Source organism: Dermacentor andersoni, chromosome 5 (assembly GCF_023375885.2).
Source record: "Dermacentor andersoni chromosome 5, qqDerAnde1_hic_scaffold, whole genome shotgun sequence".
Classification (NCBI taxonomy): domain Eukaryota; kingdom Metazoa; phylum Arthropoda; class Arachnida; order Ixodida; family Ixodidae; genus Dermacentor; species Dermacentor andersoni.
The window spans coordinates 144312602-144326648 of record NC_092818.1 but is presented as its reverse complement, the minus strand read 5'-3'; the positions used below and the strand labels follow the sequence as shown (position 1 = coordinate 144326648).

Here is a 14047-nt window from a genome sequence, read left to right as displayed (position 1 = left end):
GCCGACCTCGAGATTGCCAACAGCAGAACGCAACCGTCTATATTCCGTTCCAGTCAGCGAAAAAAACGTGGACAATTTCCTCTCTGCATTTCAGGCTGACAATGTGGCGCGGAAAAGAAGCGACGCTTGGTCAGGTTCGTAACAACAGTTTATTTAAATACGTCATGACGACCCGCCAACACACGCGAGAGAATTGGAAATGGCACCACAGAGTCAAATGCTTTTTTTTTTTTTTTCCTTAGCGGTAAACTATAATGCGAACCAGAGACCATGACATCAAATAAACAATCAAGGAATAACAAGATCCCCACAGAACGCCGTAAGGAAAGACATTTTATTTTAAAGAAAAATAATAAAGAAGCGTTGCACTCGCGGCTTATATGAAATTTGGCACACAGGGCGATCCAAGCAGAATGTATGATGAGAAAAATAGCCGTATTAATGCTGTAAATCTCCAGTTCTTTATATTAACAAAACTGAATGTATGCATTCTAGCTAATTGTTGTTGTTACCTCAAACCATGGATCGTACAAGCTAGTCTCATGAAGCCCACAATATTTATGTTCTCCATATATTAGATAACGTAGCCTGATACAATATTTCAAGTCTTAACTGTTTAACCTGTTAAATTTCTTTATGTTCAATTTCTTTTCTTTCTTTTACACAAATGAAACCGAGTATGAGAAGGAAAAACAGAAAAGAGTGTACATTGAAAAGTAAAGGTTTAAAGCTCAGACAGTAGAGAAAACAAAGACTTTTTTATACTGGAACCCTCTAAAGTACTGATAGTGGAAGAAGGTATGTGCAAAGACAGGTTCACATCTAAAGGTTCTGGATCAACAGAATTTAACTTGGAGTCAAATGAGTAAATGCGTTCAATGTTTTGCATAAAATACGCGTGATAAAAAAAAAGGTGAGCAAATATGCCTCGAACATAAAGCACACAGTATAACAAGGTCAGTCCATCACCGAGATACATAAAACCAGAAAAAGATTAATACATGTACACTGCAAAAATTAAGCCAAACACAGCCTTGTCAACATCCCCAAATGTGCTATGAAACCCCATGAGTATGTTTTATAAAATATACACAAGCATATGAAGCAGGGGCGAGTGAGTAAACATTGTTGGTGAGGATTACACGTACACAAAATGAGTAAATGGCACAACAGCGGGTTTGCATAAAACTTGTAATGCAGTGTCATAAGATGGTAAGACCATCTGGAAACAGAACTTCTGTTCCATACCAAACAGTAAATGATGCCAGGTGTTTGAACATAAACATATTTACAACCACACGTGCAAGACAACTGGAACTTCACTACACATAGTGCAGTGAACAAGTGGGAATAGGAACTGCTTCTATGAGAAACGCACCAGGCTTATTCCTTTCATAAATAGTCATGAAAATACAGCCTACCTGTAGGCACAATGCTACGCTTGGCAACCAACACATAAATTATTGCGCAGAGGCTGTACAAACTTTTTACACACACTAGCCACATACAGCAACCAGGGCCACAATTTTGTAGCCATGTCTTCTGCTTGATTCTATGCCACTCTTATCATTCATTGTCCACAGCGAGCTGATCCCATTGATAATGCAGGGGACAGGGTGTTTTTCAAGCTGCACTTGAAGTTTTTCTTCCCTGCCTCCCCCCAACCTGTTGGAAATAGACAAATTCAGAGCACCACTCTGTCCACCAACGAAATTCAACAAAGAATACCATCAAAAAAAGACATCACCGCAACATCGTGGCCCTGCACTAAAGGCACATTTGTACTTTCTATAGACATGACTTGCGAGATTGCGTGGCACTTTTCTTTGCTGGGTGTGATCACCTTCTACTCACACCATAATAAGCAATTGACATTCCAACTGAAATGGTTCTGCATATGTTGTCATAATTTCATATTTTCAGCTTTCGTTATATGCAAATCACGTACAACTCCACATTTGTAACCTCCTGTATAAATGACATGATGAAAGACATCCATATTATGTGGATCTTTCAGTGCAGATATGCCTTTAAAAACATGCACAGAAAGGTGACAAGTGAACTCAGCAACTCCATGTTTCTTGCATACACACACACACACACACACTTGATGCAGCTGCAGAAAGTTTCGCTGTTTCTCCGTAGCTGAACTACGATGTTTTGATGGGCGATGGTGGTGGCAGAAACACACTGCTGTCTGACACTCCGGAAAGGTTTAGGTCCAATGGCTTTGAGTGCGACTTCACCATCACCTCCTTGGCACTCCTGGAGACGAGACGAGACGGAAACATCTCGCGTGCGTGCTCGGACTTCCTGGTGAAAAGTCTCTCCGGAGGCGTGGTCCTGGGTTGCGGTTGCAGGCGTTGCAACGGTGGTGTGGCTGCCGCTCTCGGTGGAATGTTTTCATCGCTGTGCAATTGTCCTTGCTGAAATGGTGCTTGCGTGAGAAGGTACTCGTGGTAGCCACGGAGAAGCTGGCGCATCTCGCAACTTTTGGCTTTTTCCGCTTGCTCTGTGTAGCTGCAGATGTCCTCTGTAAGCAAAGAAGACAAGGTGTCGGATATTACAATACATGTCTTTTTTCTTCACAAGCTGGAAATTACCAATTAAGTTATTTGATTTGACTGATTGGGTTTAACACCGCAAGTAGCAGAGGGGCTATGAGAAATGCAATGGGAGAGCTCCAGATTATTCTCCATTTCTGTAAAATGCCCTCAATCACTGGTACACAGGGAGTTTCTTTTCTTCTGGCATTATGTCCTCATTAGAATATGGTCACAGTGGGCAGTCAGAATCGAACCTGCGACCTTATGCTCAGCAGCACAATGGTTGGAAGATTACGTATATGAGTTTTGGAAAAAGCAATTCTTTCTTACCACTGTCACAACCTTGATGAATAAATCATGAGAGATGTCACAAATGAAAAACAACTTTACTTTTGGCAAACTCACTACTACTTGAAATGGTGCTTGTTGCCGAGAGCCAAAAGAAAGAAGAAAGAAATGAGATGGGAAGTGCAGGGGAGAAAAAAAGAAAGTGTGATGTTTTTCACGAAAAAATTCTTGAACTTACTGTACACCTTGTCCAGGCAGTCTATAAACCACCCACTCCATTTATCCATCAATTCCACCATGCTTTTCTGCAACACAGAAAGATAATGTTATCGATACTGTGCAGTCATTTCAACTACACTTAATTCATTCACATGTGAACAATGATTGATGACAACACATGGCGCACCAAATAAGACACAAGAAAGAAAAAAATAACTTGCTGAAACAATTTTTTCCCCATGGAAATGGAAATGATGTGAAGGAGCAACAATACAGGAAAGAGCCCTCTTTCCTGTCCTGTTGTTTTCGCATCTTTTCGCAGTTCTTTGACACCACAATCGACAGAAACTGATCGACTCAATAGTAGGCCCCTGTCCACTATTTCTGGTACCGTCAACTGGTCAATGTCACTAGGAAGACTGTACAGGCAGACCTGAGTGCCGCTGGTGAGGCCATCACGTGGCTGGATGTGCAGCTGCTGCAACTGTGTGTTCAGCGTTGCCAGTTTGTCAGCGTGCTGCCTCTCCTGAGCGAGCAGCTGCTCCTTGCCCTCGCGTTCCACCTGCTGCAGCTTCTTCTGGAACTTCAGCAGCTTTTGCTTCAGTCGCGACTCCTTCTCCACTGATGCAGACACCGCTTGCTGAAGCTCGGCGTCTTTCTCTTTGATCTGCGTCTGCAGCTTGGACACCACCTGTTTCAAGCGGCAAGTTGAAAAAAGTAAACTACTGCTCTTTTCTTTTTTTGCGCGTGTGTGACAGTGCCTACTTTAAAAAAAATATCACGAGCTCTCTCTACCTCAGGAAATGGAAGAACCATAAGTAGACCGTATCCTTATAGAGGTTATAGGCAAGCTGTCTCAAAAACAAATGCATTTGGGTCTCATAGAAGAGAGAAAATAGACAGTGCGGAACCCATGTTCACAAGACTTCTCATGTGTAAGAATGTTGTCCTACTGGCTGATGCTTGGCACCCACTACCGATGACAGCAATTGGCATGATAAAAATATGATCGCCGCACCGAAGGCCAGTTACAGACGGCACTCATGAGAAAGAAGCTGTGTGAATAGCTGGCTTAATTTACTATTGTGATTTCTTTTGAGCAAGTTGTGCATTGTTTTGTTTGAAGCCTGCCATTTGTCTCATCAATTTTTCTTGTGCGTACTACTTCAAGGTGGCCAATCATGAATGGCTCATCTAACGTGCACTCGCACAATGAACAGCAAAATGTGGAGTATGAATTCTCCAACAAAACTGTCTGCTGAGTCGGCCAATTGTCAGCACCAGCAATCTCTCACTTTCATCTGGAAGTGCATTTGGGAGTTTTATGGACGGACTAGTATCTACATACTGAACAAGTTGTAGCTATCAAAACGCTTCGCATATATTGTGAGACTTTATTGTGATTGAAGGAGAGTGTAGTGGACAACACACACATGTACCTCTTTCCAGTGGTCAATCTGCTGGTCTGTCTTATGAACGAAGGCTTCCTTTTGCTTCTCCGCATCTTTTTCAGCCTGGAAATGTGAACACCGTTAAACAAGGATGTTGTGCAAACTGCATACTTCTTAAATGCAATCAGCTACAATCAACGTATGCTGCTGTCTTTAACATAGAAAAGTCACTAGAACTAGAGTGCAGATGGAAGTAAAACGACATGACTCTATAGCAAATGTCATAAATGACCTGCTTTATGAGAACTTCCCAAACACATCTACCTTGCAAAGCTTTCGCCAAGTCAGATAAACATCTCTCTGCACTGCTTTAGGGCCTGTCAGCTGCAGAATGCTTTATTCTATCGTCAACAAGTGTAAAAAGCACAAGATGGCCAGACCAGCCACATTATGACCCTTCTATAGTACAGAAACATTTATTAACTGTCTAAAAAAAACTTGCTTGCAATTGAGGTGTGTACAAAGTGGAAAAACAAAGAAGTTTAAGAGGGTGCACCTTTTGAGAATGCCGTTGCTCGTACTCCCTGGATAGCCGCTCGGTTAGTTCTGCCAACTCCACCTGCTTTTCAGCGTCGAACTCTTTCCGCCACCTCTGTCTCTCCTGTTCAAGCTGCTGCTTGAAGTCCTTCATCATTTCTTCCTCCCACACGGGCCGGGCTAGAAGTGCACGGCAAACACACAGCTGAATGCATGTTGCTTGGACCATCGCAACAGTTCTGGGTGCATGATTAACAAAAACTAGCTCATGAAGGACTCATGAAGGAGCAGAGCCATGACATCATAGACATACGTCTTTTGTATTACATATAGTTAAACCTTACTATAATGAAGTCACATTCCACACAGAAGTACCTTCGTGATTTCGGATATCCACTGTGTACACCAAATATCAGCAAGAGAGGGGAAGAGAAGTGTGATCAGTTTTATGCAAAGGAAACACAAGCATAGTGCCTCCAGCAGGCCAACAAAGGGTTTCCTATCCACTTTCATGGCCTGTTCGTGGCTCGTCATGTCGATACATGGCACCTGAGAATGCTAAATAACAAAGCTACCTCGCACTGTCATTAATATGCAACCATTAAACTGGTATAATCACACGGTACTGACTTGCAGGCTTGCCAGCTACAGACCAGCCAAGTTATGCCAACAACCAAAGTGCACACGCATGTCCAAAATGTGCCATTTCTAACTGCTCTTGTCGAGTATTTGAAACCCTTGCTAAGAGAATTCATATTTCAAGCTGCTGAGCAAAGAAATATTCATTTAAATGTCTCTGATACTCTCTCAGATCTTGCATTTTCGGTTTCATTGCAGCAGCAGGATACTCACTGAAGGAAATAGGCAAAACAAATTTTACATTTTCTTTGCCATATCTGATAACTCATTATATCAAGGTTTGACTGTATTTTAGAACACTTTGCAAATTGCTACTCATCAAAGCTTCCATAGCTTGTAATACCTGTAAAAAAGACTGCAGTCACAAAATCGTCACCTGTGATTCTACACAAAAATTACGCTGCTAATTGTCATATTGCAGAAAAAGAAAACTGCAACAAAGACAGGTCAATAATGAGAAGAAAGGACCTCTGCTTTTAAATAAAAGTGCTTAGTTAAATATTTCGTCATGCCTTTGCAGAATGGCAGAATACAGTTGAACTTCGTTACAGTGAATTCGCCCATCCGACACAAAAATAACTTTCTTGTATCCCATATTCCTTATAAGTACGTATTCGTCACATGCAGATAATTTGCTTTTGTAATATGCGATAACTTGTTATGCCCATGTTCATTATAATGAGGTTCAACAGTATAGTGAACTTTTGCTAGTTCAGCACAGGTACTTCTATTGGTGTGAACATATAATTTTAATTACAGCAGATGGGCTGTGCACACTTCGCTTCAAGAAGCGTCAACCAACCTCTGGTTCAGGTAAAGTTTGTCAGGCAAGGCCTGAGATTACACAATCACCTTTTTGCAGCACTTCTTTGAACTCCTTGTGAAGCCTCTGTTCAGTGTCCTGCTTTACAGTTCTTTCTCTGTTAGTCAGCTCCTGGATCTGGGCTTCAAGCGAACGCTTTTCTTCACAAGACCGTATGTAGAGCTCTTTCACATCGTTGATGGTCTGCTGCAAGGTACTGTAGTTTGAGCTGGAAGCAGGAAAAAAAAAAGAAAGTTGTATATTAAGTTACCCATATGGTAATGTACAGTTGCAAGCATGAGCGTGGCGACCAACGGTGGAAGTTTTTTACTTTTCAACTTGAGCATGCTGGCTGAAACGAAATGGTACAGTCTATGTGTCCGTGTTCGACCAATGTAATGTATTGAAGCAATTCTGCATTGTGAAGCAGTGCCAGAAGAAATTTTAATATTAATGGGATAGCGTTAGTGACCCTGTGTCGCAGAAAATCTAGTGTCGGCGTTCGGTGGCGGCGTACACCGCGAGCGAAAATTCCCGTATATATTTAGGTATACGTATATGCCAGGCCATGCTATATGACATGCGGCATGTGTGGGTTATATTGCCAAACCATTCTATCACTAAAGTTGTTCATACCTTGTCTTACATTCTTGACAATGTTATTCCTCGAAATTTTAAGGAGGACAGCCCACAAACAAATGTCATGAAACAAAACACCGACAGCGCATGCCTTTTATGTCAAATCTTCTCAGACTTAAATATTAAAAGTGCGAAACAATAACAGAAACCTGAAAACGATGTAATTTTTTTGGTGCAGCTTTGCACTACCTCCGGCATTGGCCCACACAAGAGGCCGTGTTTTTACCAGAAAGCTCGCCTTCATGCATAGCGTTCGCCGTCAGCGTTTCTCGGTAAACATTACGGTTACATAAGCTGCAGTTGCCGGGAAGCGTGAGAAGCAGTTGGGGATCTTTGAATGCTATCACATTCCACTCTTAAAGGCGAAGCTTAAGCGTCCTCCAAATTTTTTTGCTGATGCCGTGGTCTCTAAATTTTTCCCCGCGAGTGTGCATAGCATCTGCTCAGCTCGATATCTGGTTCATTGTACAATCCATAATACTTTCTGACAATCTAGCGAGTGCTGGAACAAATTAAGCAATTCAAGTATAAACTGCACATGGGTGGAGTTTTTCACAATATTCAATGCACAGCTGTACAAGAATCAATTTTGGTACTTGAATTGACACTGTCATAATCATAGCAAGACCTGAACGATAAAGTAGTGTTGACAAACAGAGGTGAGGCCATCTTGGATGATTAGGTAAGCAAGTGATCACTGCCTCGTGCTTCTATGGATGCTAACTGGGTACTATTTCTCTTCCAAACAGATCAGCATGTCAAGATGATCCTAACACAGCCCCTAAAATGAGTTATATACAGTAGACTTCCATTAATTTGATTCCAGTTTGTTTGATTTTAATTTGATCCCAACCGAAGGTTTTGTGCATTTCTATGGGCCTTAACTTTCATTATGTCAATCCTAATATTGGTCTTCGCTGCATAATTCGAACTTGACCAGTCAGCACGCATGTGCCTTACCCCTATGGTGACTTAAATAGCAACCCCTTTAGTGCCAACGTCTGTCTTGGCAAAGCTTAGGGGACAGTGAATGCATTAAACACACATCAAAAAAGAAAGATTTCCCTTCAAAAGCGCCTATATTCTGCCTACCCTCGGGATATTGTTAAGGGGCAATAACAGTAGCTCACAATGTCCAATTACAGTATTTACCAAATTCCATCACACAACTTCTTTCCCTTTAAGAAAATTAAACTAGAGACCATAAATTCCTCTAATGCCTGAATGGCCTTAAAAGTAAAATAAATTAATGAAACCGAGCTCAAGTCGTTCGTATGGTTTGCCGCATAATGCAGCTGTATTACGGAAAAGCTGACTACGTATATGAAAGCGGCCGCCAGTGGGCAACTCATATTAGATTTTTACCCACTTTTCTTGCTAAAAATTGCGTGTTAGATTTCTACTTTGTTTAGGAGTTTTGGACATACACTTTGGACACACAGAAAGTGGGCACACATTTGATCCCGGGGCTTGTTAGAATCGGGCAGATACTGCCAAATGAATCGGGGGCATGTTTTGACGTTTTCACCTGCATCTTGTTTAATTCAACTCACCAGATAATTCAATAGATTTTGTCGGTCACATCAAAGTTGAATTAACAAAAGTCAACTGTATATTGTTTTGAAAATTGCTTACTTATAACGCTAAATCATTTATAATGACACCCACAACATAAATTCTATGGTCTCTCTTCCCCTTACACATAAAATCATCGTGATCATCGTCATATTATTCACTGCAAGGTTGTTACGACCAGACGGCAACACTGTCAGCTCCACAGGACAAATGACCACGAAACTGATACAAACTGCATGGGTCAATACTATATTTTCTTTGTTGCACTGAACATCTACAGTAGTATGGCTACCACAAAAACAAATTTATTTATTTATTTGTTTGTTTGTTTGTTTGTTTGTTTGTTTGAGTACCCTAGGGGCCCGTTAGGGCATTATATAGGGGGGACGAAAAAATTCAAGCGTAAGTGGAATGTGTACAATGCAAATATATAAATGCATTAGGAACCATAAAAAAATGATCTATACATCAAGCAGAAACAAAAAAAATAAGAAAGAAAGAAAAGAGAAACGGTGTTTATACAATATTTGATAGCGTGAAAAACGCATAAGAACATAAAATGTGATGTAGACAATCAGTACCCATCAGAACATGAGTCTAAGGATACAATCGAATGATAATTTAGGTAAACAACCTATGCAGATACATATCAGATGAAACAGAATGAATTTTATACAATGCCAAGCACATGAAAACACTGTTAATATTCAAGCAAACGTAAATTTTCAAGTAAATATTCAAGCAAACGTGGATTCGGACAGGTTGATACACTCTAAAAAGATCAAAGTGGCAAAGAAATAAAGCAGCTACAAAATTGTGAATATGTAGTATCTTGTTAAGAATACACTGAAAACCAACATTAAATCAGTTTAGACTGGTCATACTCTTTCAGAATTTTGCATTTGTTTGCCTGAAAAATGGTTGATTAACTGTTTCACCAGACCCAAGCCCATGCTGACAACATCCAAGACATGAAGGAGAATTGGTATTGGAATATCAACGTGGTATCGCCAACTGTCTCGTTGGTGCACCGCTTCTGACTTACCAAATCCCTGCATGTGGTTTAGATGACCTTGTTATCCCAAAAGTATAGTTTAACAAAAAGAGAGATCATGCTATCGCACACAATAGTTTAAGGCCCGCACATTTTTTTTTTTTTTTCACAATCTTGACGAGGTGCGGTCTTTACACAGGGGCAAGTCATTTCCGTACAATTTTTCTGGTCATGCGTAATCCCCCGATTCTCTTGTGCAAAGAGAAGTCGTCTTTGTTTTCACAATGCACTTATTCATTCGCGCATGCTGTGAGCCTAGTGCCCACCACTTTCGTTGTCACAGCCGCCAAGTGTCAGTTATAGGCAGCACACTCGTGTATACAATCCTCATCTGTGCCATCCATGGTGTCATATATGCCTGTGGCTCTCACAACAATGCCCAAATGCACCGAATGCCACGTGCTGTGAATCCAAGAGCATATACAAGCATTCTTTTTTTCCCCGAGCGTGGAGCTTAATTAACTAATTAATTATGGGGTTTTATGCGCCAAAACCACGATTTGATTATGAGGCACACCGTAATGGGAGACTGGAAATTTGCACCACCTGGGGTTCCTTAACGTGCACGTAAATCTAAGTACACAGGTGTTTTCTCATTTCGCCCCCACCGAAATGTGGCCGCCATGGCCGGGATTCGATCCCACGACCTCGTGCTTAACAGCCCAACACTATAGCCACCGAGCATGGAGCTCTTGCTCGACTGTATACCGTAGTTGGTATTCCACAAGCAAACTTATTTAGCGCATAAAAGCCCCAGATCCCTTTCTCGTAGCACTTGTATTTGTCGTATCCCTTTTCTTTCTGTTGTTTTCACGTGCTACAAGAGTTTGGTTATTTCAGAAGCATAATTTACTGATCCAGCTTTACTTAATATTTTCCTTTAACATTGCCCTTAAGGGTACTTGAAATTTGGCGTCCATAAGTTCAGCCAAGACAAAACTTACTTCAGCTCCTGTATTCTTGCCTCATATTCATGAACGACCTGCTCCTTTTCACGTTCCGACAAGGACAAGAGCTCTTCTCTGAGCCTCTTCATGGCACTATGGTGCATCTCCAGGATTGAGTTCTTGCACCTGAAGAACATCAAAACATGTACAGCAGTACAGGAGCCAGTCGACAGCTCTGCTTATTACAAGCAAGCTTAACTGGTAAACTTATTCATGAGAGAGTGCTAGGTTTTTTTTTTTTTCTTGCCTCATTCTCATCCTCGCAGTTTTGCTTTGCGGGAATGGAATGGAAAGCTCGTGTATTTCTTTTAGCAACGTAGGCTTGCTGGGTAGTGCAGACAGCTAAATTGCTAGCGCAGGCAAACGCAGAGCACACTTAATGATGTTGCAAATAAGTCACTTTTTTTTTTCTTTCATATTTAGTAACCATCTTATTCTAACACTCCGTGATGATCTGTGCTCGCTATTTCACTAAAATGTCATTATTCTTACTTGAAATTAGGCTTTGCGTAGCTATACAAAATTAAATAAAACGTCATAACACTTATGGAACCAGCTTTCTTTATCTTAACAATCATTGCAAAAGAAGGCTGTTTGACCCTAAATACAAGGTAACAATAGTTTCCATGACTCTGAAGATCCACTAACTTGACTCATCCTCTTCCTTGGTTTCAACAGTACTGAGAATAGCAGCAGGGTGACAAAGGCTTTACTGCGTAACACATAACCCTCAAGAGCATACAGTCTAACGACTAAACTGACTATGAAGGTTGTGTGACGTGGACTAATGGTTGGAGTGGGAGTCAAAGCCTTTGCCTACAGTTCGAGCCTACTGTGCACATCGTGCATCCTAAGTCAAGTTTGCTGTCATTACACAAGTAGCACACAACCTTCAAGCACATGCTCTAATGACTCTAGGGTGAATGACTGTTTTTTGACACATAAAGAACACGTAAGGATACAAAGCTCACCAACAGTGGTGATAGCCCAGCAGGTAACGTACACCAGTTTTTTTTTTTTAAGTCTGAACAGAATAATTAAACATTACCTGTGGAAGGCAATGCAATTTCACTGCATGAGGTAGAGTACTCAAAGAGGCAGGCATTAATCCAGCAAATAATTAGCTAATGACCAAGTCCTTATTGCACTTTAACTCTGACTTTGGACACAAGTTGGAATTGAAACCAATAAGTTTGCAAGGCACATCCCCCTTGAAACTAAGTACGAAGCTAGTACCAGTTTTCGAGATAAGTGCTGTACAACTTGCAGCAAAAAGGCACTCTTGTTCCACTTACATTTTTTAAAAAAACATTTTTTTAAGCACTACAAAACAAGTTTGTTCATGTTACTCCTATAGGCCCTCACGGGGAGGGTATTACACGGGGGGGGGGGAGGGATACAATCATTAATAAAGCTGTACATATTAGAAAAAGCAACAACAATACATTGAGCAAAAATTTAAAAAAAAGTAATGAAAACAAAGCATAATACGAAAGAAAAGGATGAACAAAAGAACAATTAACAAAATATTACACATTCCCACCACAGCAAAGTAAATCTTGGAATTTTTATGTGTCAGTTTCTGTGGCGAGCTTAAATGCAATACCAATGCATTTTGCCACACATTTTAGTGAATGGGTACCTCTGAACTGCTGCAAGCAGTTCCTTCTAGTATGTATATGCCATACAAACTCACTTGCTCAGTTGGGATATGGGATATGTGCCCTAAGATAATTAGCTAGATAGTTAATTAACTTTCTTAATTACAGTCACACTTCATTATAATGAATTCGTATCAGATGCAAAAATTGCTTTGTTACATCCAATATTCGTAATATGCATATTTTTGTTGCAGACTGATATCAGCTGGAATGCTTTATACTTCGTTATATCCACGTTAGTTATATCGAGGTTTGACTGTAGTCAATTATCCGTGTTGATTTCTTATGCCGGGTAATGTCGGCACCTTTGAGAAACTCAGGTCATGCAGAAACATTGTGCTATCTGTCCCTGGCAATAAGTAAAAGTTATGTTTACACAAAAAAAAAAGTTTGTTACACTGGTGCTTATCTACATGTATTGAGCGTAATAAGATAGATGCCGTAGCCAACTACAAACACAGCCAAGCAAACCAGGAGCTCACAATAATAGCTGTAGCTGTAAAAAGGGCTAACGCTGGCTTGCTCACATGTCAATCGCCTGAGCCTTGTCTTCTGCACAGGATCTTAGGAGAGCCTCTCTTTCAAAGAGTAGCTGACGTTCCTGCAGTTTCAGCTGCTCACAGGCAGCCTCGGCCTGACAGAGCTTGGCTTCCAGGGTCTGCAAGGAAGAAACAAAGTCCATCAACATGCTCCAGGCAAAGGGATCAGCAACAAATTTCATTAAAAAGCTCTACAACAGGCAGTCTCAAATGAGCGCATGGGGTCCATACGGCATTCATGACATTTTGAGGGTTCATTAAGCCAACACTCTTGGTAAATCATCCTTCTGAAGCATCGGTGACAACGCTACATTGAGCCTTTTATCGCGTACGAGTCATGCTTTTATCAGTTTTTTCGAAATATCACTGCAATATGGCAAGAACTTTTTGACATGACACACACATGTGTGCAAGGATAATTTCAAAGAAACAAAATCATTCAGACTATCTTACAGTGTTCTTTTGCACATATTAGAAAAACAACTCTCTTTCATGGTGAGGTTTAAAGGGCCCCTCACCAGGTCTGGTCGTGTTGAGCTGACAAGCGCAGAGCATATAATGCGCGCTAACGATTGTGTTTGCAAAGTATTACATCGCTGCGCCCCGCGGAAAGGTCTGAAATTTCAATCTGAATGCCATTTTCCCTTTCCCTCGAGATGACCGCGGTCTAAGCTGGACGGTGACATACACGTGTTCCTGCACCTACATACTCCTGTTCGCAGTGTGACCTCAATCACCGAGACACGTGACTTCCAGAATTATTCAAGGCAACATCTGTTATTTGTGTCATCTGTTGCTTGAATTGACGAACTGAAGTTTAGGGAAATAATAAAACACACAAACAGAATGTCTGCGTGTTTTTTGTTTTACGTTGCACCGAAGCAAAAGAGATGCACTTCCGCTTCCTCTGCTCATTCCCACGGTTGTGCAGTCATGTGCGCAGGTACCGGAACTATGCCATTTTCTACCGTGTTCCAGCACGCGATCATGCTCTGCGATCCACTTGTGTCTGCTTCAGTATTCGTGTAGCACTGAATTGTACCACTAGTCATGTGTCCTCGTGCACAGTGCACAAAATCGTGCACTGCGCGAATCACAACAGCTCGCACACGATGCCGTCAGCGTAAGTGCCAGCGCTGCAAAAAAAAAAAAAATAGCAAGGAGAAAAAAAAAATTAGGGTGAAGCCCATGACGTATGCATCACGCGCTT

General features: G+C 41.2%; 1 protein-coding gene across 1 annotated transcript in view; it reads right to left on the bottom strand.

The window, feature by feature from the left end:
• Positions 1 to 130: 130 nt before the first annotated feature.
• LOC126531310 (centrosomal protein of 152 kDa-like) overlaps positions 131 to 14047 on the bottom strand; it is a 43336-nt gene continuing 29419 nt past the window's right edge. Inside the window, exons 14-21 of the mRNA XM_050178802.2 lie at positions 12826 to 12956; positions 10635 to 10763; positions 6473 to 6651; positions 5001 to 5161; positions 4493 to 4567; positions 3487 to 3744; positions 3073 to 3139; positions 131 to 2533 (exon numbers count right to left, since the gene is read on the bottom strand). Of these exons, the coding sequence (XP_050034759.1) occupies positions 2151 to 2533; positions 3073 to 3139; positions 3487 to 3744; positions 4493 to 4567; positions 5001 to 5161; positions 6473 to 6651; positions 10635 to 10763; positions 12826 to 12956 (1383 nt within the window). The 3' untranslated portion in view covers positions 131 to 2150. The remainder of the gene's footprint in view (positions 2534 to 3072; positions 3140 to 3486; positions 3745 to 4492; positions 4568 to 5000; positions 5162 to 6472; positions 6652 to 10634; positions 10764 to 12825; positions 12957 to 14047) is intronic.